General features: G+C 47.4%; 1 protein-coding gene across 3 annotated transcripts in view; it reads left to right on the forward strand.

The window, feature by feature from the left end:
- Arid1b (AT-rich interaction domain 1B) overlaps positions 1–26,866 on the forward strand; it is a 348,435-nt gene that overhangs the window by 261,701 nt on the left and 59,868 nt on the right. For all 3 annotated transcript variants that reach the window (XM_041679956.1, XM_041679957.1, XM_041679958.1), the window contains one exon: positions 10,624–10,713. In XM_041679956.1, coding sequence (XP_041535890.1) covers positions 10,624–10,713 — 90 coding nt within the window. The remainder of the gene's footprint in view (positions 1–10,623; positions 10,714–26,866) is intronic.

Below are 26,866 nucleotides of genomic sequence, written 5' to 3' on the forward strand. Positions count from 1 at the left end.
AACTTGGATTAAAGCAGAGAGTACCTGGCTCCCACAGCCCCTGTCCTCATCCCGCTGCAGAGAGCGGGATCAAGGGGAAGAAAGGGAGCAGGCAGGCGTCAGCTAATCTTTCTCCTGGGGGTCCAGGTGGACAAATTGGCAACCCCATTCACGGTTTTTTTTTCCCTTGTCCCCTTTGTATCATAAGAACTGCTAATCGGATCCATGCTGCTGCAACTGTGGTTAGTTATTAGCAGAATAAAGGCAGATTTCTTCAAAAGAACGGGTGGGGGAAACGACTGTACAAAATTGCAAGGTTGTTAGAATCTTAACCGCGCAGCAGTCGATCTCCCCCTTACTCTGAATTACATGCTGAATGCGAGCCTTTCATCTGTCACTATACCCGGTTCTTCACAAGGCAGCCAAATAGTAAGCTGCTCAAACAAAAAGAAAGGAATCTTAGAAAGAGAAAAAATATTGAAGAGGAATAAGAATGGGTAAGAGAAGGGGAAAATTAGGTTTTGTTTCCGTTAATTTGTCCTGGTGAGAGAAATACAAACTGCCTGCTCTGTTTGCCCCCTCCCCCTACACACACATCAAAGCGAGGATTAGAGCAGATTTAGTGGGTGGCGCTTCTGCATTTCATGTCTGGAGTTGTGCGTGAGTCAGACTTGGAACCTACCACTTTAAAATCTTTTTAAATCAACATCAAGATGCTACCTTATGGGTGAGCAGCATTCTATCCAAGCATGTTCTTCACCCCGCCACCAATGCACTTTTCCAAATGCAGACTTTGAGTTGCACCCCAGCTGGAAAGCTCTTGAAAAGATTGTGTTTTGATGAGAGTACAATCACATTTTTAGTATGGTAGTTTAGTCAGTTGCATGCATTGTTAGACACCCAAAGGAGTATCTTCCAAACTGACTCCCCAAGATAGACGTGGCCCCTATGATGCCGCTTATCCCGCCCACCTCCTGTTGATGCCATCACACGGGGCCTTACTGAGGAAGCCTATAAGCATGCCTCCACATTTACCTTTTCTTCAATGGCCACTTGTTTTCCGACATACTTTTCATTCTTCCCCCAGTTACTGAGAGGAAAGAGCACAGAAACTGAACAAAGCTGGTGTGTCGAGTAATTCGACAGGGTGAGCCACAGTGCCTGTCAGCAGGAGAGGCTGCACCTCCCCTGAAGCCCCGGTCACCAAGGTAGCCCAGACTAAAGTTGATAGTCTCATGCTGATGACCTGACATGGAAAATACTCGGACTTGGTCTGCCTAAAGTCAGAGCACCAAGTGGCCTAAGCGGTCAAATCTGCAGCCTGTGTTTGGCCTTCAAGTCTCAGGTTGAGTTTACCTCATGCCTTGCAAGGCCTTTGTAGTTTCTATGCCTCAGAATTTCGGTATGAAACTTTCCACACTGCAGGGCTCTGGGCATCAGATGACCAACTGTTAAACTGACTTCATGTTGCAAATGTAAAGTGGACTTTGGGAAGTTAAAAAGGTGACAGGCCGCAAGGACAGCTCCACAGGCGAAGGCGCTTGCTGCCCAGCCTGGTGGCTCCAGCTCAGGCCGCCTGACCCGCACGCTGTAGGCAGAGAACCAATTCCTGCAAGTTGTTCCCCGACTGCCACATGTGCATTCTGGCACCCATGCGCCCCCCCAACCCAGGCAGACACCAAATAAATAAATAAAATGTGATTTTTTTAAAAGATGGTAATAGGAAAGATTCTGTTTGAATCTAGAAGGCAAGTAAACAACGGTGTATTCTCACAATTTTTTTGTAATTGAGAAAAATAGCTCTGCAAACCAAAGTGCAGGTGCCTGAGAGAGTCTGGCCAGAGCTTGGGTTCTTAGAGTCAGTGTGCAACAGGCTCGCCGCTGCTCCCCGTATGCCACATGATGAGCCTTCCTATCCAGTCAGCCTCAAGTCTAGCACGAGCCACAGAGAATCCTTCTTCCCTTCTTACTGCTATGGCTGAAAGTCACCAACCGTAAATGCACCCAGTGTTCAGCTTTCGAAACACAGATAGGTAGTCAGTGTGGAAATAAAGGAGTCTGAAGAGTGGACGGACACTGACTGCAATTTTCTGCAGGAAATCCATTCTCCCCTTTCAGTCTTCCTGCTGTGTGAGTTTGGGCAAAGGAAAATGCAGAAGGCAAAAAAGGTCAGGTGAGATGGCTCAGTGGGCAAAGCTCCTGCCAGGCCTGAGGACCTAATCTGATGCCAGAGCCCAGACAGTGGGGAGAGAGAACCAGTTCCTGGAAGTTGTCCTCTGACATGTGTCCTTGGAGCCTCTATACATGCGTGTGTGTGCGCGCACGTGCGCGCGCACACACACACACACACACACACACACACACGGGAGAGGGAGGAGGGGGCATAAGGCAGGACAGTGTCCAGATAAAGGCTTGTAACTTCTGAGACAAACTTGGAGTAGCTAGGGTTTGATATATAAAATGTCTTAACAGAACACCCCAAATAACAAACCCTGAGTATTCTTAATGATATTCTACCAGTAATCAAAAAGATTGCTCTTCTAATATCTGAAATGATGGACAAATCACAATAATCTGGGCAGTTTTGTTGGCTAGTCGCCTCTGAGGTTCTTAGCACATGTAGGTGCATAGTGACAAAGGCTTGAATTCTGTTGCAAACTCCTGGCTGGTGAGGCAGCTCAGTCAGGGGCACCTGCTACTGAGGCTGCTGCCGGAATTGGTCCTTGGGGACTGCATAGTGGAAACAGAGAGTCAGCCTCTGCAAACTGTCTTTTAACTTCCAGACATGAGTCATGGAACATGTGTGTGGATATACATAAACTCACCCACTTACACATACATATTCACACACACACATGCATCCTCTCACACACACCACATACAAACACACATAGATACACACACCCCTTACACATTCTCATTTTCTCTCTCTCTGTCTCTCTCTCTGTGTCTCTCTCTCTCTGTTTCTCTCTCTCTCTCTCTCTCTCTCTCTCTCTCTCTCTCTCTCTCTGGGGCTGGATGGTATTTTTCCCCAAGGCTGCTATGATTCGGTTCTTGATCCTGTATGCTGTATGACTGGGGGAGGCAGAGCCCAAGGATGTTCTAGTACCCTCAATAGAGTACCTTGACAGCCTGCTCACTGTGTTTATCTTCTGTCATCCCAACACAACGCTGATCAGTCTAATATGCACAGTGAGATCTCATCGATAGTTTATCTTCTATTTTGTTTGATCAAAGAGCTGAGAAAATAATTTAGCTCTTAGACCTACCCTTATTGTGATTACCAAGGAGGTCTGAGTCTGCTGGAAATCTGGCTTGCAGAGGTTTTAAACCAGGCTATTGTGTGACTTCTGGGAAAGGATGAATAGGCATCGATTAACCCCAGAGAGGCTACCGACAACAGACCAAAGAAACAAGTCCACCAAGTGTAGCTCAGTGACCTAGTGAGCCTATGAAGGTGACTTGTAGGAGCATGGTGACTCAAAGGCAGCCGTGTCTCCAAAAAGCTCACCCCAGCATGTCGGTGGCTCAGAAAAGTGGAATCCCTGGACCTCTATACACAGCTTGCGGGCGGCTCCATGGGGGATTTCCTCTCACGCAGAAATCCTTTACTGCTTTTATAACCTTGCAAAGGGACCTTGTGAATCTCGGAACCTCGGAGACCAGGAGGCATCATTAGCTTTCTGAGTCTTCCCAGCCAGTGTGTCCTCCTTCCAACTGTACAGCACACTGCTGTGTTTACACAAGCCTCTGTGTTGAATATGGGAGGGAGGGCGTGATGGGTTGCCTGGCCAGGCTGCTCTTGCTAAACACTACCTGATGTTTATTAGCTTTTCAGCACAACTGTCCTGCCTGCTTCTTACTTATAGAATCATTTATAAAGAGCAAGCTAACTGAGCCTGTGGGGCGATTCCAGGGCGTCACACAGTGTCATAAGTATAGTTCTATTTTTACCCCTTCATGTATCATCAGTGGCTGCTTTTAAACCATCCACAATCACTGAGTTAAGTAGTTGTGGCAGAGAACATATGGTCTGCAAAGCCTAAAATATTTACTATCTGCCAGTTTGTAAAAAAAAAAAAAAAAAAAAAAATGGTTGCCTAATCCTGATTTAGAATAACAAGATAAAATTACATGATTACTGTTAACTCATAAAAATCTAATTAGCTATTAGTCTGAGTTTGCTTTCTGGAATAAGCAGCCATTTATTCGTTCGTCAACAAATACGTATTGAATGCTCACTGTGTGTCTGCTTCTGGAGATGTAGCAAAGAGTGACGCAAACAGGGCCCCTGTTCTTGTGGGTTTCACACTGTTGTAAGAGAGGAGTAAGTTGTAAACATGCGAGTATTAATCGCAGTGTCCACTAGTGAGAACCATGCCTGTCGTAGTGACCGAGCCAGACCATTCCACACCTTGCTGCTCTGCAGCCGAGCTCCTGTATTAGCTGTCTCTCTTGCTGCTGGGACAAAATACTTACCAAAGCCACTAAGAAGAGAAGGCTTTGTTCTGGCTCGAGTGGCTGGGAAGGCCTGGTGGCAGGAGCCTGAGGTGGCTAGTCATATGGCCTCCTCAGCCAGGAAGTAGAGATGCATGCTACCCGGTGCCTCTTCTGCTTTGTATTCAGTCCTGGGCCCCAGCCCTCGAGTGTGCCCCCACACTTAGGGTGGGGCTTCCCATTTCAGTCCATTTAATTTAGAAAAGCCCTCGCAGACGTGCCCAGAGCCTGGTTTCTATGATGATCAGAAAGAATCATATCAGCATCACGGCCACATAGATATTATTAACTAGCCCATTGCCTATAAAGCATGCTTACTAGACATGTGCCAATATGCCAGAATGTACATATTGGCCAGTTGTCTCTAAACTATGTATGAAGTCACAATATCTTGTTTATTATACTAAAAATACTTTATTGTCTGTTTTGCCTGCTTTTAATTAGAAAATTTACCCTCAAAAATCTAGTTAGTATGGATTTAGAAAGGAAATATTGTACCAGAATCTAGTTATATGTTAGCTAAATGGCGTTTATCCCAGAAAGTCTGAGTGGTTCCGTAGTAACACTTCTATTTATATTATAGACCATGAAAATAAAATGGAAGGGGGAATGTAATCTTTAACAAAAATCCAATCCCCAGTCATGACTTTAAAAAGAGAAGGAAGCAGCGGTCAGTCATCAGGTTGGACAGTTGGTTATATTGTGGACAACCTTGCAAGGCTTTTCTACATAGGATACAAATGAGGCAAGGATGCACTTCCATTAATATCAGCAATGTAACAGAGAGAATTCAGTTAAAGACAGAATAACAAGTAGAGAAAAAAAAACGCACTTTTTCTTCTTCTTCTGGAAAATGCCAAATGGCGGATGACGCCAGTAGAGCAGGAGGGCCAGGAGGCCCCGGGGTCCCAGGATTAGGGGGCTGCAACAAATCTGTATAGGATTTGTCAGTGGTCTTAGGTGCCACGGTTGTGGTCGAAGCCATGGCTCTGGTTGAGGCCTCGGGGCTCTTGGAGATAAAACCGAAGACAAGAATTGAATCCCTGTCACCAAGCTGGGCTGCCAGGTTAAGGACATGAAGATCAATCCCTGGAGGAGATCTACCTGTTCTCCCTGCCCACTAAAAAACCCAAGATTATTGACTTTTCCTGGGAGGGGCCATTATCTGGACCAAGCATTCCATTATCCCTGTGCGGAGAGGCTACTAGGGGAACAAGACTGGTAAGTCTCAACTGTTCTGTGCAAAGTGACAGGCCGCTGTGGCGCTCTGTTGGTGAGTCTCATCCCTGCCCCCAGAGGCAATGGCATAGTCTCTGCTCCTGTGCTCAAGAAGCTACTGATGATAGCTGGTACTGATGTCTGCTACACATCAGCCAGGGGCTGCACTCCCACCCAGAGCAACTGTGCCAAGGCCACTTTTGATGCCATCTCTGAGACCTACCAACCTCTGGAAAGATTCTATGTTCACCAAGTCTCCTTACTAGGAATTCACTGAGCATCTTGTGAAAACCCACATCAGAGTCTCTGTTCAGAGGATCCAGGTCCAGCTGTGGCTATCATATAAGGGTTTTTATACAAGAAAAATAAAGTGAATTAAGTCTATTAAAAAAGAAAGAAAGAAAGAAAAATAAAATAAAACTATCCCCCAGTACAGGTATTTTGTTAGAGAGTCCAAAACTAGACTAGATATATGACAAATTCGTCAGTGAAATGATAGCCTGTCAAATCACTAGAGTAAGGGTGGGATTTTTTATGAATGGTTTATTTACATTGTATTCAGATAGATACTTGCCTACATTTATGTAGTATACCCCGTTTGTGCCTGGGACCCGCAGAGGTTAAAAGATGACTTCACGTCCCCAGGAACTGGAGTTTACAGGCCGGTGTGCGTAGGAGGGAGTGACTCTGCACGTTTTTAACTTTGACTTTAGAAGCAGCCCCCATGCCAGAGCACGTGCTGCCAGCCTGGTGAGCAAATGGAACAGCGACACTGTTAGATTTTTAATGTCTGTAATTTAAGAAAATTGGTTGATTTAGATCAATTTGAGTTTGTTTCTATTGGTGAGGTTATTGGTAAGAAGCTCAAATGTTCTCTAGTTTGGGACTGGAATTGGAGATGTGTATAAAAACTAGTCTTTATACATATACACATTGGCATATCAGTTTATGTGATACATGGGTTGGGATATGCCTCTGTCCTCTGGGAGAGTTAACAGCATTAGAATACCATTAATTGTGAGCCTCCCTGAAACCTGGAGCTAAGTCCTAGAGCTTGTCACCAGAAACAGGAACCAGGATTTCTAAAAGTGACAGACAAGACAATTCCAAGATGAGCCTGAAGCCTCTGGTGGTCCTAAAAAAAAAAGGCCGTATTTAGTGAGAAGAGGGAGACCTGGCAATAGAGCCCAGGAACCAACTCTGGAGCCCACATCGGGAGAATCTGCCTCCATTTCATTCAGCTCACAGCATGGCTTACTTCCTGTTGGTCATGGAAGTGCACTAGCTCCCCATAGCTGTGACAGATCCCACATGAGACAACAGGAGAAAAGGGGGCTGCTAGGCCTGAGTTTGGAAAGTTAGATGTGTGTTAAGGTGCCTGTTGCTTTGGATCTAAGTTGGGTATTACATCATAGACTGCTCATTTGCTGGTGACCAGGAAGCAAAAGAAAGAACAGGAGGCATGCATCTTAGGATTCCCTTATCAGCTGTTATCCTAGTAACCAGAGGCCTTCCTCAGAGTCCACCACTTCCCAGAAGTGCCATGGGTCAGAGACCAAGTCTTTAAAGCTTGAGTTTGGGAAATATAGAAATCTGGTTAACACACATGGAAGGCAAAGGGGAAATAGGGAGTCACCATTAGCAGATAAGATATCCTTGTGGTAAACCTCATAGGCAGGAGCTTCTAATAGATGCTGAAAATAGCAGGTGAAAGTTTCAGGAGACATGAGACTTGGATAAACCTCAAAAGGGAAGTGAACGCCCCGAAGCGAACGCCAGCCAGATCATGCAATCCACATGAACAGAAATGGAACGTGTCAGTGTCCCGCCCCCTTGATAGGGTGCACGGAGAAGGATGTGGCATCAGTGTCCCGCCCCCATGATAGGGTGCACGGAGAAGGATGTGGCATCAGTGTCCTGCCCCCATGATAGGGTGCACGGAGAAGGAGAAGGATGTGGTACTTCTCATGTATGTCCTCGTTTTCAGTGATGCAAATGTCTTACCCTGACAGGGCAGCATCATACAAAACAATTCATTAGGACACTCCCAAAGTGTCTAGATTATATATGAGGGGTCAGGGAAGACTGGGAAACACTAAGGGGACAGTGGGGGACATGGTTAAAGCAACGTTGGATGATCCTAGAAACAGCACATTTACTGGAAAAACTGACCAATTCAAATAAGGTCTGTAGATATATGCCTACATAATTACGTTATAGTTGCATAAGATGCATCCATGAGTTCTGGGTGTAAGGTGACAATAGACTGTTCTTGGTGTTTCAGCTAAACAAAAGTAGAAGCTAAGGTGACTTACCGGCGCCTCACTTTAAATTGCTGCACCCTTTTCCACAGAGGTGTTTACAGCTGTCAGCTAATAAATACATAGGTGGGAATGGTGGGATTGGTTCTCATTTGCAGTGGTGGTGTCCTGTTGGATTTTCCCATTGTGCTTATGTCATTACAGATGCAGATGATAGTGAAACCTGGGGCATAACAAAGGAAGCAGCCTCTGGCTTTGAAATACGGTTCAGATTGAATTATGGAGGTTGGAGTTCCTAAGTGTGACTTGTTTACCTTACATGGTCGTGTCCTCCTTTGAAATAATTATCAAACTCTGAAAGAGTATACTTAAAATTAGCATATATAAAGCCCCACAGATTTGAAGGATTTACTTTATTCAGTTCATTAAAGGCTCTGGATTTCCTTCTCTGGCCTGTGGACACAGCGAGTTCTCCTGTGTTCCACTCCACATGTATGTTACTGCTGTAACAGCAGTTATGCAGTTGTCCCCGCATGCACACAGGCATCACAGTTACACAATAGTCATGGAAGAGGCTAAGGAAAAGAGGGTGAAAGCAGGGAAACTGGCGTAAACTTTTTTCTTCAACATTAAACAGCTGGTTGTTTTGTTCAGAGGGTAAATTTAATGTGTGCATTCCTCGTTGCTATGAAGGGACATCACCCTTCCATTGCACTAGGTAGCCCACAGCAGTGGTTTATGTGGCGATGCTGTATGCATGATGGCGTGAGTTTCTTGCAGCCTTTTATTTTTGCTTGGTGCATCGTAAGGGAGAGCAGTGCCTCGGGCATGCACAGTGAAGCCATACTGCCCTGTGTTGACATAGAACTGCTGTTTGTTTTCTCAATGTGAGCCTATGAGTCCAGCCTGTCATGCAGAAGCGAACATTATAATGGAAGCGCTTACTGTCTTGCGGCAGCTCATTCCCCAGTGACGCTTTTAAAAGTCTGAGTTTGGCTGCAGAGTGCTTTAAATTTCTAAATGGACTATAGATTGGGGCCATGGGGCATTTCATTTCATAGGAAGCATGCAACCCGCAGTGGCTACAAAGCAATTTTTGTAGATCTATAGCCGCGTCAATGACCAGTGTTTGCCCTTGGAGTTGTTTTAGACCAGAATGTTAAATGTTTTGACTGTACAGGTAATTATTTGGTATTAATATTAGGTTACTATGGATGCCTCCTAAGATAATGCCAGTTGGTGCACACTGGGCTATTTATAAGTCGTCTTTTTTATTGGGTGGGCACATCTAGGGGCTCCTCGTGGTTCAAGGTATCTCCTGAGTGTAACAAAGAAACACTCAGAAATATGTACCAAGCTTTATATTCTCTAAAAGTGGGGTGCCTAAGCCCCCCATAAGAACTTGAGGATTATTTTACAGTCATGCTTTCGTAACGTATTTCCTTCTACCTGCGGTGGAAATCATCTGCCTTCCATTTGCTAGCCTGTGCAGGTATTATTATTAGAGTTACTTGTGGCAGTCCCCGCAGACTCCAAGAGATACATTCATGTGTGTCTTGCAACCTCCAGTGGATTGAATTGGTGGCGATCTTGAAGTTTCTGTCTCTACTCAGCAGCGATTCTTGTCAGTAGTGTATTTGGCTATGGGAGAACAGGACCTGTGGAATCAACATATAGTTAATGTCTTCTGTCCTGATCACGTGACCACCACTCAGAGGAATGCGGGGAAGTTGTGTGTGTGTTGGGGGCGTCTCTTTCATATTCATTGTAACAGAGGGATAAGGTAGAGCATGAAATAGCAATACCCCCATGCTGTGAGTGCTTGGGCCTTGAGGGCGGTGTTAAATTCATTACTTTTGAATTCTGCTGTGTCTTTAGCCTTAGAAATGCATCTAAACCTCCAGGCCAGGAAGGGAGTTTAATTGTGTAAGGACCTGCGTGATGCTTAGTTCAAAATTATGCATCAAGCCTCCACGTGATTGGTGTCTCTCTCTTACCAATAAAATAAGTGTCTTTTTATTTTGTATTCTGAGATGATGAGTTATTGTGTATTCTTCATGCAAAGGGAGGGAGGACGGAAAAGACGTGATTCTCACCTCAAGAAACTTGCATTATATGTGAAGAAATAATTGAATGAACATTAAATTACTGGGAATTAAATAAATGCTGTTGCTGTATCAGCAACAGAAATCAACAGTGGCGGGGCAGTGCCCCTCTTAAGTGCTAATATCCCTCCCTCTTTGTGTGTCTTAGTGAGTCTCTGATTGCTTATTAGAAATTGATGTTACAATATTGATTGGCTATACCGGTGAGTGAATGCCAGCCGTTTTTCATTCTTATCCTGTGGGGCTGAGTTCAGACTCCAGAGCCAAGTTTGGCTGGCCGTCTTGAGTTTCTGGGATGTGGTGAAGGCTGTGTCGGATTGCAGCCACTGGTTGATTGCTCCGTGAGTTTGAAAAGCCATTCAGCAGTTTTTGCGTCTTTAAGCACGGCTTTTGGTAAATATCTTTATCTGCTTCATATTACAGGGGAAAGAAGAAGTCCTTTGCTTTCTGAGTTTTCTTCTCTGCCTTTGTGATCACGAGAGTGAGCTGTTAACTGCATCTTGGTTTCTGTAGTCGCTGTATCAATCCTCAGTATAAAGCTGTTTCCTTCTTGTGTTTTACAGGCAGCCAGATGCCTCCCCAACCGCCAGGGAGCCAGTCAGAATCCAGTTCCCATCCTGCCTTGAGCCAGTCACCAATGCCACAGGAAAGAGGTGAGTCTCGGGTCATCCCCAGCAGTCCCACTGTAGACAAGGTGGATGAGGTCGTTCACCCACACAGATCGTGTTTCTTGTCAAACGAACACAAGTTTTCATGTAACAGAAATCATGAAGAGGAAGCTGTCTTTCTGATAGATTGGGTGACATTTGTCCAAGGGTGACTCAAGAGCCAAAGAATATGCATCGTGAAACATCATCTGTACACATTTTGAGAAACTAATGTCTACATTTGTGTGTATGTGCATATGTGTGTGTGCATGTTCATGTATTTGCAAGTGTGTGCATCTGTACGTGTGTGAGTGTATGAGAGTATGTGTGTCTGTGTGTGTAGGACAACAATTTTGACTGATCACTCATTCCTGTGGTGTTTGCCCACAGGTTTTAAGCACATAACAAGACCTTGTATAAAATCGTAAGGTCTTCAGACTGGGGTCCACTTGGAAGATCACATGGTCAGCTCTCTGGGGTAGACTGTAGAGTTCACATTGATTCCCTCACTAGAGGGTTGGTGGCACCCTGGTCAGAAAAGGAGTGTGTGCTTTCCTGATTCTTCAAAACAGATGTTGTCTTGTGTCTGCGATCTCTTCAGTGGCGTTACTGGGTGCTGCGTGTCACTCCATGGTGTGTTCATAACGCCTGGTGTCCCTTAGGCTTGTCCCTCAGTCCTCTTGTCCCTGGTGGGGAAGGTACTGTTGCTCCGGGGGGAGGGTAAGGAAAGCCAGTTTTAACCCAGGTTGGCGTAGAGAGGGCTGCACATCACCACTTGGCCAGGGGTGATTTTAACCTAGTTTCGTATGGACTGCTCTGTTTGTGGGTCAGGTGGGTTTTATCTTTTCCACATCGGCAGGCATAGAGACACTGGTTCTGAGTGCTGGTGCGCCTGGGTGCTTCTGGGAGAATGGTAGAGATGGCTTTGAAATTTCAAAGTGTGTGTGAGCCATGTGTACTCAAGAATCCCATTGCTGGGCCTGCCCCAGATTTCTCATCAGGAGGTTAGGGGGGCACGGTTTAGTCAGGATTGTTGACAAGAGCCCAGCTGTTGCCAGTGTGAGGGATGCAAAGGGGCTATGGTTCATTGGTCCTAGCTTACAGCTTGGGTCTGAAGTTGGGCCAGTGAGGTGGCAGTAAGAGGAATCTTTCCTGCACTGGGCACCTATCCACTCAGACCAGGCCAGCACTGAGCAGGACATAGATAGCTCTTGTTTGGAGGCCCTAAAATAGTAAGTACAGCATACTAGGTAGCAGAGAGACACCCTCACAGCCCCTCACAGCATTTTCCCAGCCCTTAAAACTGGCGAGATTTGACAACAGGAACACAGGCATAGACCTGACATCCGTGGGGACGCTGTATCTGATCTGTTCGCAGGGCAGGCTGTAGGCATTTCCCCTGCAGAGGCATTATTGTGCTTGTCGTTTCCTTCCCTCTTAGCGTTAGTGTGGTTTGGCTAATACGCTGGCTACCTGACAGTCTGGGTGGTTGTAGCAACCATTTCCTTCAAGTAACAAGTTCCTAATTAGTTTAATAAGTTGCTAGATCTTTTATGAGCATATTCCCTAAACCTTCTTCCCTAAAACTTCCTTTTTCAAAAATAGCTCTTAAATTATGGGCTGACATAGAGGAGTTAATTTTCCTTTAAAAATAAGAAAGGGGATTAAAAGAAAATAAGCTTCTTATTTGTTATAATTTTATAAGAAATGTTTGTTCTTAGCACCATTTGATACAATAGAATAAACACTTGTTTTACATATTTGATAGCTAGTATCTGTCTTCAGAATGTCTCCCTTCCAGACCCCAGGTGTTGTCAAGGCTCGGGGCTGAGATACACACGCTGAGTGGCTTCCTTTCACACGTGCTGTGATGAGATGAGGGGAACCTTGAGCCCCAACTCTGCTCCTTGTGTGTGTTCTACAGACACATGCTGCCGCTCACGTCAAGGACCGTGTAAGCACTTACCTGAACACAGGCCCACACAAAGGTGCTCTAGGCAGTTTCTGAGCCCTACCTCAAGTCCCTGTGACACAGCAGTGTCCTGGAGCCAAGTCCCTCCAGGCTCACGATGTCGGATGAACTCGTTTAGCTTTTTGTCCTGATATTATCCCTTCTGCTTAGCCTGCGTGTTCCTCATACCAACAAACAACATACCTGGTTTAAAAGAGGTTCACAAATGGCAAGGTCTCGCATGCATGGGTCTGAACAACTTTGGTATCTGCAGGCCGTTACAATGCTCACATACCCTCAAGGACGAGATTCTGAGTTCTGCAGTCTCTGCTCCTTCCTCTCTGCTGGTGGCTCTGTCAAAGGACGTCGGTCGTGAAGCCCTTTGCGCACATTGTACTTGGATGCAGATGGCCTGGCTCACTACAGCTGTCTGTTTCATGCACACAGATGTGGCAGCATGGCTTCCAGAAAGGAGAGAGACGCTTTGATGCTGATTGGCAGTGATTCTCAGCCTCTAGGTCTCGACCCCTTAAGGGTCAAACGACCTTTTCACAGTGGTCGCCTATCAGACATCCTGCTTGTCAGATACTTATATTACAGTTAATAACATTAGCAGAATTACAGTTATGAAGTAGCAATGGAACAGTCGCCGCAGCGTGAGGAACTGTATTAAAGGGTCCCGGCATTAGGAAGGTGAGAACCACTGTTGGGCGGGGCTCTCTCTACACTTTCACCTGTTTTCCAACTTAACACTCCATTGACACTTCAGTGCTGAAGCGTTTACTAACTGAACGATTCTTTTTAAAAAAAGGTTAAAGCTTGAGTTTGATATTCTGTAATAACATGTATTTATCAGCTTTTGTTGGTGTGACAAAGACCTGATATAAGTAATTTGACAGGTGGAAAGGTTTGTTTTGGTTTGGGCTTTCAGAGGTTGTAGTCCAAGATCAGCTGGCTCCATGGACTGGGGCTGAGGTGAAGCGTCACAGAGAAGATGGCACACTGGAGCGTTACTCCTCCCCGAGACACCCGGGGAGCACAGATAGACGAGACAGGAGAGGCCCTCCACAGACAGGCTTCCTCCAGCCAAGCCCAGCTCCTTCCTAGCTCCCATCACCTCCCAACACTACCATCAAACTAGGAATCTGTCCATGGATAAGTTACTGACTAACTCTGAGCCTTCGCGATCCAATTATGCAAACTGTGATTGTATCTACCATCTTAGGATCCAAGACCTCAACACCGGAGGCTTTGGGGACATATCATAGTTAAACTGTTCGTTGTTCTTCTTTTAAACCAGCTCTTGCTGTAGAACCATGTTACCTCACGCCCAATAGGGGTAGCATGTTAGAAAACTGCCCAGAGGCATTTAGGCTGGCAGGAGCCTTGTTTCTTTATTTTTAGTGTGTACTTCTTAGACTTCCTAAAGAGCAATTTGAAAAACTTAATGTGTGGCCCATTTCTCAGGACGGCTTGGACTATGGAATAGTCGTCTGAGTAGATAAATAAGTATAATAAGTACTAACATTAAAGGGGTCACAGTTTTAACGCCTAAAACACTGTAAACCTAATAAAAGTAGTAAATGCTTTTCTGGTTTATTGGATTAGCAATTAGGTAAAAATATTGAAGGAAGCCTTATTTATTTTGACAGATGTAGAGAGGTCAAAATTAATTTTTTGCAAGCCTTTTAATTGAATCCCCTTTTAATTTTCACCGTGGTGTCTAGTTAAATATTCATGTTGCTGCTGGTGGCTTTCCGAAGGCCTGCACTAGAACTGGAGTCGCAAAACCAACACAGCTGGTTTAACCCTTTTCATCTAGCGTGCCAGCAGGGACTTCCTGAGCGTAATCCCACAGTATCTGAATAATTAGATGGTAGTAATGAGGATTTAATTAGTCCTTGAGATAGGTTGGAGCAGAACCCCTAAGAACTTTCCCTCTCGGACACGGACCGCAGGCAGCATTGATGGTGCCGCTAGCTGTGATGTGCTGGAAAATGTATTCTGTGGCTTGAGGCAGTTCTTTGGGGCCCTTGTGTGAGCATCAGATCAACACAGGAGGCATCCTGGGTGAAGTCTTCCAGAATTGTTGAGCAGCGCCCCAACCTTCATTTTCTCTCCATGCCGACCTACATAGAGATCTCGTTTTCCTCTCCCTGTCCAGAAAGAGGAGTTGCCATAGCAGCATGAGTGCTAGCCATGCCTAACTGGGGACCACTCCTGCCCTAGCAGATACCATCATCATCAAAATCCAATAAGTACAGCCAAGAGAAGAGCAGTAACAAAGTGTTGCCTTTTTATAAATTTCAAGTATTTTGTGTGGTCAAACACCATAGGGTCTTTGGCTGTTTGTCAGCAGAATCACACAAAAAGAAACTTGGAAACTGATCTGCGCGGTGCTGTTTCTCAGTAACTGCATTTTATTAATTAAATTAGTCTGGTACCCAGGAAAGCATGTAACAGACCAGGGCGGTACACATTGAGATGTTTTTGTGAACAGCTTCAAAAGGAGAGTCAGAACTCAGGAAGTTAGGATCGGCCCTTTAGCGCTTAGGTGTCTTCCCAGCCAGAGGTTTAGGTGTTAATTTAGACTGGGTTCAGAAGGAACGTCTCTATTGCTACCACATTCCTCTTCTAGTCTCACAATGTTTCTCTTTACCAACTATTGCTGCGTATCAGCTTCTCTTCCAAGTGAGCAGAATTCCTCATCAGAATTGCAATCATGTATTGTATGGAAAAGGCCTTTCTCACACTTTGTATGTATGTTCATATTTGTGCACATGTGTGTACAGATGCCTTTCTCGACAGCTCTATTTTGAGTCTTATATTTTGAGACAAGATCTACCAGTAGACATTGAACCTAGCGGTTTATCTCTACCAGCTGGTGAGGCAGAGAGTTCCGGGGGTCCACTGTTTCCACCTCCTTGGTAAGAGGACTACAGGCATAAGCTGGCACCCCTGGCTTCTTAAGTGGGTGCTAGAGACTCAAGCTCAGGGAACCCGAGCCATCTCCCCAGCTCCTTTCTTGTGCTTTCTGGCGCCATGCGTTGGAAAGGTTCTCTTGGAGTCTCTGTGGGTCCCTGAGCCCCTTGAACACACACCCAGATCTACGTAGACAGCAGAGGCACTGTAAGTGCCCGCCACTCCCGGACCAGCAGTCCGTCAGTGTTCATGCCATTCAGCACAAGTCTCCCGAGCAGAGAACCAAGAGTCACGTGCCGCATGCCTCCTGCTATCAGTGTCTCCTCTGGCATTGTGGGGGCATCTGGATTCTGCGCGTCTCATTTCTGTCTCTAACCCTGCCAGAAGCATCTCCAGCTGAGGCTGTAGCACCCTGTCCTGGAGACCTCACATCTAGACCCTGTCGCTGATTGCCATCTTCCCTCGCCATTCTCTTAGATTCTGAGGATATTTACATGGAAATAAGTAAAAACTTTAAAGTTCCCAATATCATGCCTGGTTTCAAAGTGATAACTATCCCAAAAGCTGATTTGTAAATTGTTGGGGTTTTTTTAAGTTTCTTCAGAATGTTGATTGACCCAGTTTCTAATTTTAGTTCATCTTTTTATTGCTTCTTTCATCTGCAGTCTGTCTGTCTTAGCGCCTCTTCATTTTGGAGATTAACTGTGATCATAGCATTTCTCCCTCCCTTCTCCTTCTGCCCCTCCCATGCACCTTCCTGGGCTCTTATTCATGAGTTTTTTTTTATTAATTGTTATTACACATTTTCATATACATGTGTTTTCAAGGCTGACCTGTTTGTATTAGATAACCAGTTGGTGTACTCGTCCCTGGGATAGACTATGTCTCCTGTTCCCAGCCTTCCTATAATTCTTTCTGCAGGGTTGAGGCCTTGTAGTCTTTCCCCTAACCACTTTAACTTGTGTATGTTGTTGTTCTTGTCTTGCCCATGTTTGGCTAGTCTTTCTGGTGAGACTTGATGGGTGTAGCTTCTGATATTTCTCAGAGACAAGGTTGTACAGCAAACTCTGATCCTCTGGGCCTTAGAATCTTTCCATCCCTTCCTCTTCTGCGATCCCTGAACCTAATCTAACTTGCTGCAGTAGATTGTAGATGTGTCCCTTGGAACTGGACTTCCAGTCTGCGTTTGATTGGTTGTGGTTTTCTATAATGGTCTGTCTGTTGCAGAGAGAAGTTTCCTTGGTGAGGGTTGAAAACTATACTTACCTGTGGGCATGGGGACAAATATTTATAGAGTATAGTTAGGGATTGTGGTAAAGTGGTGGCCGTAGGTACTCTGAGATCCATGACATTACTAGCTCTGGATAGCTGGCTCGGTTTACAGTACCAGGCATGATTTTCCTCTTATTTGATGGAACTCCTGAACTGTCAAAAACATATCAGCATGTTTGTGCTAAAATCAGAGGCAGCCAAGAGGAGGGTAAGGAATGGGAAGTGGGTTTGGTGTTTAGTTCTGATGGGGGAACCTGCAGAGAAAGGACGCCGCCTGCCTCTGGTTTTCCACTTTGAGACTGACAGTAAGCCCACACTGGGAAGTTTCAGGGATGCACTAGTTATTGGGGGGTGTTCTGTAGTCCTTCCTAGCTCCTTCTAGATCTAAGGAGAAACTGCCATTAGCAGCAGCCCCCATCTCCTCCAAAAGCAATTGATTAGCCTCTGCTCTTACTGAAGGATTCCTTCTTATGACCTGCAAAATATGACAGTAAACTCAAATGAGAGGTTGCTTACAAGAGATGGTGTCTGGACCTCACTCTAGAGAGCTTTCTGATCTCCTGAACCTCTGGACTTGGCCTCTAGGAAAGTATGTGTCACAGAAAGTTGGGAAAACATTACATACAGGAAAACTCAGTATTCGCTGTTGAGTGTCAGTTTGACTCTTAGGGTGTTTAGAGGAGACATGGTGCTGTTGAGTGTCAGTTTGACTCTTGGGGTGTTTAGAGGAGACATGATGCTGTCACTCCATCAATTGTGCATGTGACAGTTATCTCTCAGTGCAAGCATCTGAGAATGTCTGGATCTTGGTAAATTCAGTATTGTATATTGCATAAAATGTTTTCCTCCTTATCCTTTTGTGTTCCCTACCTCGGTGAAAGACCATTTTTTTTTTTTTTTTTTTGCCTTTAATCCCAAGCCAGAAAGCTAAATCACCCCGACCTGGGTCTCCCTCTGAGTAGTCATGGGGTTCCAGTAGCTCTTCCATTTACCAGCTCCCAACATGAGCTGAGCAGCCAGGGTCTCCAGGTACCCTTAGCAGGTCTGTCTTTCTGTTGAAGGTCCTTCTCTGAGCAGCCCTGTCTTCTCTTTCTGGGCTCTCTCCACACCCTGTCTCACAGTTTGCTACAACATTAACCCTGTCTTAGAAGCTCTAGGTACACTGACTGACTGATCTATGAGCCGCCGGGCTCTTCCTGCCTGGCTCTCACCTAATAGTCAGGTCCAGATCACTGACCCGTGTTTAGCTTCAGAGTCACTGTTTGCTAGAGGTGAATGAAGAGGCCCCTGCATGCTGCCTCCCACCCCATCCACCATTGGTTGAGTGTCACAGGCTGAGGCTGGAGCTCCATGGAGGCCAGGACCGTGGTCTCCTCCACCTCAGTTGCCAGTGTTTCCTGTCCCATGTCCAGACTCTCCTTTTCATCTGCAGGTGCTGAGGGAGCAGAAGATCTGGGTTTTAAGTTTTAAGTGGCAAACTTAACCATTAATTTAATGATTTTGTGACCTTGGACCTTTGGTGAAATCCGCTTCCTCATACATAAAACGAAGGTTGGAGTGTCCTTGGGACACAGTGTGCATGCAGCTGGAGGGGACCTTGTCTCTGAAGTGGTGGGCGCAGGGCATTGTTATTAATAAGATGAGCATCATGTGGGTTGCTTGGATGAGATAGATGGGTTGGAGCCCGCATAGAGTGCTGTTTGCATCTCTAGGTGTGATTAAGAGTGCGCAGGGTGCCGTGGCCATCCACTCCTTTGCTTCTTTCAGCCCAGCAACGCACTTACCCTCATGACCTCAACTCGGAAGACAACTTTCGCAGTAGACATTTGCGTGGAGAAAGACTGAATGTTTTGTCCCCATCTACCAGCTGGGTAATCAGTCTGACCCTCCCCTGGCTCTAATTTACCCGGTGATAGATGATGTCACTTTGGATGTAAGTCAGCAGCTGAGTGCGAGTGGGGTGGGCAGGGTCAGCCTGGTGGCTGCTGTGGGGCCTGCGTGTGAAACTCCACAGTAGCGGGGAAGGAGAAAGCGATTCTGCCAGTTAACCTAATGGCACAGCTGGCGCAACGCAGGGGGCCTGGGTTAAAGCCTTGAATGGGTCATTAGTTCCCGTCTTCCTCGGAGCAGTTCATGTGGTGAAGAAAAGCAGGCAGGCAGATAAACGCTGAAGATATTAAAATGGGACCAGAATGCTTCTTACGGCCCATTTTTCTCTCCAGATAGGAGTGTGACACCTATTTGTGAGTGTGATGGCCATGTCTGCCTTTCTCATGGAGACACGGTGCTGAGGCGGTGCCGCCTGTGACCACTGTGACACATGTGTGACATCTCCTATTGAACTGGCTCACAGAAACAAGTAATTCTGAGGGGGTTTTGTTTGGTTTTTTGTTGTTGTTTTTGTTGTTTTATTTAGCAGATGTTAGCCTGAAAATAGATTGTCCCTGTGCCAAAGGAAAAGCATGTTTGTGTTTTGGTGGCTTCTGGAGCTTTGTGTGTCTTACAAGTGCTCTTGTAGCTCTCAGCAACTGACACAACCGCCTTTGGTGAAGCTGTTGAATAGAGTGTGACTGGGGCCTGGCTCTGCTGTGCGAGCCTGGTGCTGCCTCGGTTCCTCTGCTGCACGAGCCTGGTGCTCGCCTCGGTTCCTCTGCTGCGCGAGCCTGGTGCTCGCCTCGGTTCCTCTGCTGTGCCAGCCTGGTGCTCGCCTCGATTCCTCTGCTGTGCGAGCCTGGTGCTCGCCTCGGTTCCTCTGCTGTGCGAGCCTGGTGCTCGCCTCGGTTCCTCTGCTGTGCGAGCTTGGTGCTTCCTAGGTTCCTCTGCTGCGCGAGCCTGGTGCTGCCTCGGTTCCTCTACTGCGCGAGCCTGGTGCTCGCCTCGGTTCCTCTGCTGTGCGAGCCTGGTGCTTCCTAGGTTCCTCTGCTGTGCGAGCCTGGTGCTGCCTCGATTCCTCTGCTGTGCGAACCTGGTGCTCGCCTCGGTTCCTCTACTGCGCGAGCCTGGTGCTCGCCTCGGTTCCTCTGCTGCGCCAGCCTGGTGCTCGCCTCGGTTCCTCTGCTGCGCCAGCCTGGTGCTCGCCTCGGTTCCTCTGCTGCGCGAGCCTGGTGCTCGCCTCGGTTCCTCTACTGCGCGAGCCTGGTGCTCGCCTCGGTTCCTCTGCTGCGCCAGCCTGGTGCTGCCTCAGTTCCTCTGCTGCGCGAGCCTGGTGCTGCCTCGGTTCCTCTGCTGCGCGAGCCTGGTGCTGCCTCGGTTCCTCTGCTGCGCGAGCCTGGTGCTGCCTCGGTTCCTCTGCTGCGCCAGCCTGGTGCTCGCCTCGATTCCTCTGCTGTGCGAGCCTGGTGCTGCCTCGGTTCCTCTGCTGCGCCAGCCTGGTGCTCGCCTCGGTTCCTCTGCTGTGCCAGCCTGGTGCTCGCCTCGATTCCTCTGCTGTGCGAGCCTGGTGCTTGCCTCGGTTCCTCTGCTGTGCGAGCCTGGTGCTTGCCTCGGTTCCTCTGCTGTGCCAGCCTGGTGGTCGCCTCGGTTCCCCTCCTGTAGGACAAACCATTACTGGGTTCTTACTTGACCCCCTTTTCTCCAACAATCTTTGCAGAATTTTCTGTTGGATACATAAATCACGGATAGACAGTTGGAGGCCAAGACCCAGACCAGCCTGGTCTACAGAGCTAGTTCCAGGACAGGCTCCAAAGACACAGAGAAACCCTGTCTCGAAAAACCAAAAAAAAAAAAAAAAAGAATCCTTCAAGTTTAGCTTTTCACACATAAGATGACACTGAAGAGAACACTGGGAAGTCCGTGGTCTCCACACCTTCAGAAAATCCTGGTGGGTTGCTATCCATTATGTTCTGGTTATCATGTCATTGCTATCCACTGATGCTTGCGGCCCTGAGGTTAGAAAAGCTGCAGCCTGTTCTCGCTCTTCATGTGGAATATCTGTTCAGGCTCGTGAAAGGAAGTACTCGTTCTAATTCTCCTCCTCTCTACCCATCACCCTCATATGCCAAGAAGGCTGAACACTTGAGTCATGGGCCACCCAGAGCTGGTCAGGCCTGGAATGGCTTGAGATTGGCGAGCTTGTCTTGTCTGACCCACATATTGTGGCCTACCAGTTATTTCTAGAACCAGCCATTTGGAAGGGGTCTGTGCTTTCTGGATATTGAAGTCAGCTCTGGCTGACTATGGAAAGAGAACTCAACAAACAGGCCCTAGGGCCACTGCAGGCCAGAGGTGCTTGGGGACAGCATTCCACCTGGGGGAAGTAACCACTTACAGGACCTAGAGTGTGGTTTGCTTCACTAGTGAGTAGGTTGTAGGGGAGCCTGGCAAAGAGATGGGTTTGTGGCCGGAGGTAAATGGTGGGTTATCTGTAAGTTCCTGAGGAGTTTGTATCTGTCTCTTACAAGCATCTTGTGTGCATGCATCAGCTCTTCGTTTCATTTCCTCATATAAGGGAGGTGCAGTTGTCAGAAATGGTAACAGACAGACTCCCATGTGGTAGCTCCACATTCTAGCCTGGGTTTTCTGACTGGGTTTTCCCACGGTCTTCATGGCTACAGGCACAGTGGAGCTGGGCAGAGGGGTACACTGGCACATGTTTAGGTGGTGGAGACAGCTGTGCTTTCTGCCCTGTTCAGCACCCAATCTTCTTCTCCTGTCGGTTGCTCCTCACAACAGCCTTCCCTTGGGAAGGACTCTCTGAACACAAGGCAAGAAGTGGCCAATCCTGCTCTATTCAGTAGAGGTACAGGGCTCTGGATGGAGCTGTCCCATGAGTCACTCTGGGCATGTGTGTTTGCTCCAGCTGCACACCCGGCACTGCCTGGGCAGATGAGAAAGGAGGCCTTAAAGCCGCAGTGCTCACAGTCTGTGGGAGAGCCAGTTACAGGAACAGATCACCATGTCAGCATGCTGGCTACTCTAGCGCAGAGGTCATGCATGCTGCTGGCCACGCATGAGAAGCCTTATGTCCTACAACGCCAAGGGTGGTGACAGGTGGGACCATAAGGGTGGGAGTCCCTGAGGATAATGGTGCAAGGCCTTTTGGCACAATACAAAAAGGAGGACACTAAGCAGTTTATCTAACTGTGCTGTCCCTAGTGAGTTTCTCTTTCCATCTGACTGCAGATTGCACATAGTAGGGATAAAGCTTGTTTTGTGAGCCAAAGGGTACATGAATAAATAAAACACATGCACATGCTCCTGCACACATCAGTGATGGTAAAAATAGCTCTTATAAACTGGGTGTTGTGTATTTAAGTCCATAAGTAGCACAGGATCTCATCTTTTCCTCTAAAAAGGTTCTTTTTCTTCTTTAGTTGATGAAGGCTAGAGTAGAATGGGGCCTGCAGGTAGATTTGTGTAACATTGTCTGTCATGAACCTAGATACCAGCTTGGTGGCTTAGGTTGGCGCTCACACAGTGAATAAGTGTTGGTAGGCTCACTGTCAAGCAATAACTGCCTTGTATAGCATCCACGGGGCTCTTCAGCACAGAAGTGCGCTTTCGTGTACACTTTCCCTGCTTAACTCTCAGAATGATCCCATAGCCGAGGGAAAGAAGAGCCTGCTCTGCCCCGTGTGGATGCTCACGGTCTCCCGTGCCCTGCGCCGTGTGGGTGCTCACAGTCACCCGTGACCTGTGTGGATGCTCACGGTCTCCCGTGGCAGAGGCAGGTCAGAGGCTGTGCATCTTTCCTGGCCTGCTCAGGTTTCTCCCTCCTAAAGAGCATGATTTGCGTGACTGTTCTCATTTGCAGTGTGAGAAAGCAGGTGTTTGTGAGGAATGTAGCTGTGTACGGGCCCAGAGGCAGTTCATTTACGTAGGAAACTGCTTGTGTGTGAGAGAGAGATGTAAGTTTTATCTTCATGGGCATTCCTAATAAACATTCTTCTGTATAGTACGGATAATTGCCTTGCTCCCACATTTGCATTTCCTCCTGCTAGATGCTTGCTTGGGACATGTGATTCTTCACTACACATGGTGGCTCGGTGCAGAGGCTTTTCATCCTATACTCTCTAAGCTTCCCTTGCTAGAAAGTCTGGCTTGTAGCTAGCGACACTTCACACCTTGTACAAGTACAGCTGTGTTCTCTCAGCTGTCAGGTTTTCTCTTCTCCACTGTCACAAACTGCCATTCTGTAATAACTTCCTAAAAGCAAAATACAGGCAAATAAACAGTAACACCATAAATAGGCAGAAACATTTTTACTGAAATTTGATTTTTTTTCCTTTTGAGGGAGAAGAAATGCTTACAATGCCCATTTCCTTCTGTGAAGATTTAAAATAATAGCAAAAACAATTAAATGACCAAGTCCAAAGAACTTGCAGATACAGCCCCTCCCCCTCCCTCAGGAGACAACAAATATGTCTGACTGAAATGACAGAGAGCTAACTAGAGCTGGCGTGCCAGGCCACTGTCGAGCCCCTAAGATGAGAAGGGGCATGCAGAGCTTAGGAGCCTAGTTGGCGTCTACTCAGCAGACACCAAACTAGCCCCCAACCATGCTGCCGAGACCCAGACCACCCCTCCTGCTGACCACTTGGGGACAGGCTAGTTGCTCTTAGTGGTGTTTATTGGGAGCTGATGGGGCTAGGTCTTCTTATGGTGCCTTTCTCCTCACAGCATGTCTGTCCCCACGTCACAAATGGGGAAACATATCATAAGCATGTACATGCTGTTCTAGATTTAGATAGAGGGGAAATACCTCTTTCTCAAGCAACTTCTGCTCACTTTTCACCAATCTCTTTAGAAGATGATGTCAATATTCCGTAACTGTTTAAAAATTGAACATCCTGGTACCTGGGAGTATAACTCAGTGGTATACGCCTATCATGCACCAGGTCCCGGGCCCTAGTCCCAGCACTTGGGGGGTGGGGTGGGGGACTAGAAGTAGGATTCCTGCTGGTGGCCAGCTGTGAGTCTATATCGACTGATATATCGCTGTGTGAGTCTCTGGCTGGCCTTGGCACTCTAAACACCGCTCCCCTTCAGTCCTTTCTTTATTCTGCACGTTGCAGCAGCATTAGTTGAAAAGTGTGCCAGGTCCTGTCCCTTTGCTATCGTGGAATCATCTGGCCAGTGCTGGTACTCGAACCAAGAGTCCCTCTCTGCAGATCGCAGGGCAGGCTGTAAGCCCTGTGCAGTTGGGAGGTCACTGCTGTCTGCAGGAGACTGTCAGAAGACAGTAGCTGATGCGTACAGACGACAGGAGCACGGGATCCTAAAGGAGCCTGGAGCAGCATTCATTCAGATTCACTCACGAGAAGAAAAGTAGAAAGTGCAGCGCAGCCGCACACTGTAGAGCTCCTGAAGAGTGCACCGAAGCAGTGGCTGCCCTAGCAGGAGACTCTGGTGGGAAGCAGAACAAGTGGATTGCTTCCCAGGACATGCCCTTCCCAAATCCCTTGGAACGTGTACACACCTGAGTCCCCAGGTGGTAAGCATCAACTTATCCTTTGTTGATGGATGCTGTGTCCCAGAGTCAAAAGGCATCCTTGGCGATGTATAGACCAGGAATTCACCTTTCATCTTGCAGGACTCTCTCCCATGCTGACTCTATTGAGCCTTCCAGGAGTCTTTAAGAAGAGGCAACTGGGGCCCCAGAGAAATTATGGAAAGTTGCAAGTATAGTAGCCCTGCAATAAATTCATTTACATATCTAACCGACTAGATTCTGAACTGAAGACACAACCCTGGGAGCAGGCCTTCTGTCCCCAGCCCAGCACAGTTAGTTGGTGATTGCTGAGATAAAGTTCTATGCTTGAGCATGGACACCTGCACAGTTGAGGGACAGCTGAATTCTGAAAGGGCCAGCATGGCAGCGCTAACCAGCCACGAGGGAAGCGGTCGCACACAGCCCCTTGGAGCTGAAGCGCCTTTTCTGTTAGCCAGGACGCTGTCTGAAAACCTGGAGGATTTCCGAGGAAAGCTCAGATATGGCTTCGTGGAACATCTGAAGATGCAGTCATTTAGAGTAATGCCAGTGCCCTGATTCCCGCTTGTTTTCAGATTGGCAAAGCAAACATTTTCTCTGATGATTTCTATCTAGGAGCTGCCAATTGAGCCCAATTTCATAAGATCCCTTTTTATAAATAAATTAGATGGATAATAAGAAGCTCTCCTCGCTTTCACTGTATGTCTCTAGGCAGAAGCCGTGTTAGGAGAGCTCATTTTGTTCTCAGGAAATGTAAGCCCTGGCCTCTGATACCTGGTGGTTTTGCTTTCCTGCACTTTACTGCCTTCCTGCTGGCCTGTCTTTCCCTGCAGCTGCGGAGGCCCCACTCTGGGTTCAGCTCTTTACGGGCATACCTGCCTCTCCCCAGCCAGAGTCCCCACTGAGGAACGTGAGCATTCTCCCCCAACACGCTTGCGATGGCGACCTGTCTCAGGTTGCCTTTTGTCAGTGTGCTACTTTGAACACATACTTCTGTTGGCCTAGGCTGCTCAAGGGGGTACTGCTAACTTTTATTTCTGCAGAATTTAAGCCTGTGGTTTCTTGGTGCATTTAAAATGCCTGTTTATCAAGAACCTACTGTGTTATGCTCTGCAGCATCTTGGACAACCGTCCAGTTATTCAGGAAGCAGTTTGGGTCGGGTATGGTACTGCCCGTTTTGCACCTCAGCAGAGTTTTCAACTTCCACCCTTGAATCTGCTCTGCCAGCCACAGTCCCACCTGTGTGTGACGCCAGCCACAGTCCCACCTGTGTGTGACGCCAGCCACAGTCCCACCTGTGTGTGACTCCCAGTACAGGGAGTACACCAGGTGCGTGCTGTCCAGGGAGATCCAGCCTGCATTGGGTCATAAAAGGGTGTGGGATGCATCCCGTGTGCCACAGACAGGCTGAGGTGTTGAGTGAGACGTGATCTTTGGTTTTTGTTTTGTTTTGTGGCATTTCTTAGTGAGGAAGAGAAGGAATAAGTGAGCTAAAAACAGTCTAGTGGCTGGAGAAAGACTCCTTGGAGCTTTTCTTCCACACATGGAGAAGTCTCTAGATACCAGAGCACATGTTAGAGCCAGATAGATGTGGTAGCAAGCTGGCAAGCTGAACTAGCCGGAACTGCTAAGCCTGGGTTCAGCGAGAGACGCTACCTTGTAAAGATGATTGGGAGTGGTCGAGGAGGACACCCTTCACACGCATGTGCAGTAGGTGCACCCACACACATGTGAACATGCATGTACATACCACATCGGCGTGTCGAAATGATGCTACACGTAGAAGTGATGAAATGGACTTGGAAGGCATCGCAGAGAGTGTGGGAAAGGCGCAGCTGGGCGGTCGGAACGCAGTAGAAGGGCGCACACATAAAGAGACATCTAAGAAGTAGAGACAGGACAGAATTCAATTTTGTTGAAGGACGGCGCTTGATACAATCTTCTGGGATGGACAGAAGGCTGGCAGATAGACATGACAGCAGAAAGAGAGAAGCTGTGTCAGTGGGGTCCACTTTAGGGGCCCCCAGCAGATGGTGTATTGCAGTCCTCAGTACTGCAGGAAGCTGTGAAGGGCTTCCTGCCAGTGAAGGGTTTGTCTGGTACCTCTCTTTAGTCCTGAACATTAGCTCTTACGGCTTTGTAGTGATGACTAAGAGGAGGGGCTTGAATAGTTAGACCAATAGCAGGAGGCAGGCTTTGCAGAACTAGGACTGAAGAGATGAGCCAGTGTACAACAGGGAGAGGGGACTGTTGACGGAAGTGGCTGGGCCTGTGCTGACATCACACAGGTGGGGCTGTGGCTGGCAGAGCAGATTCTGGTCCTGTGGTGACGTCACACACAGGTATAACTGGATGGCAGGGCAGATTCAAGGGTGGAAGTTGGAAACTCTGCTGAGGTGCAAAACACAATGGGCCGGCTCCCTGCAGCACACTGTGCATTGGCTCCTCATGGGTGCTCAGGCTATCAGAAGGGAAGCCGAGGGTGGAAGGGAAGGCGCTCTGGTGCTGTAGACCTGTGCCCCACAGAGAAGACACGGAGCCCATCCAGTCCTGGAAGGAGCAGCAAGTTCTCTGCTTTGATTGT

The sequence above is a fragment of the Microtus oregoni genome, unplaced genomic scaffold (assembly GCF_018167655.1).
Source record: "Microtus oregoni isolate MIOR12 unplaced genomic scaffold, Mior012 000033F_ref0000390, whole genome shotgun sequence".
Classification (NCBI taxonomy): domain Eukaryota; kingdom Metazoa; phylum Chordata; class Mammalia; order Rodentia; family Cricetidae; genus Microtus; species Microtus oregoni.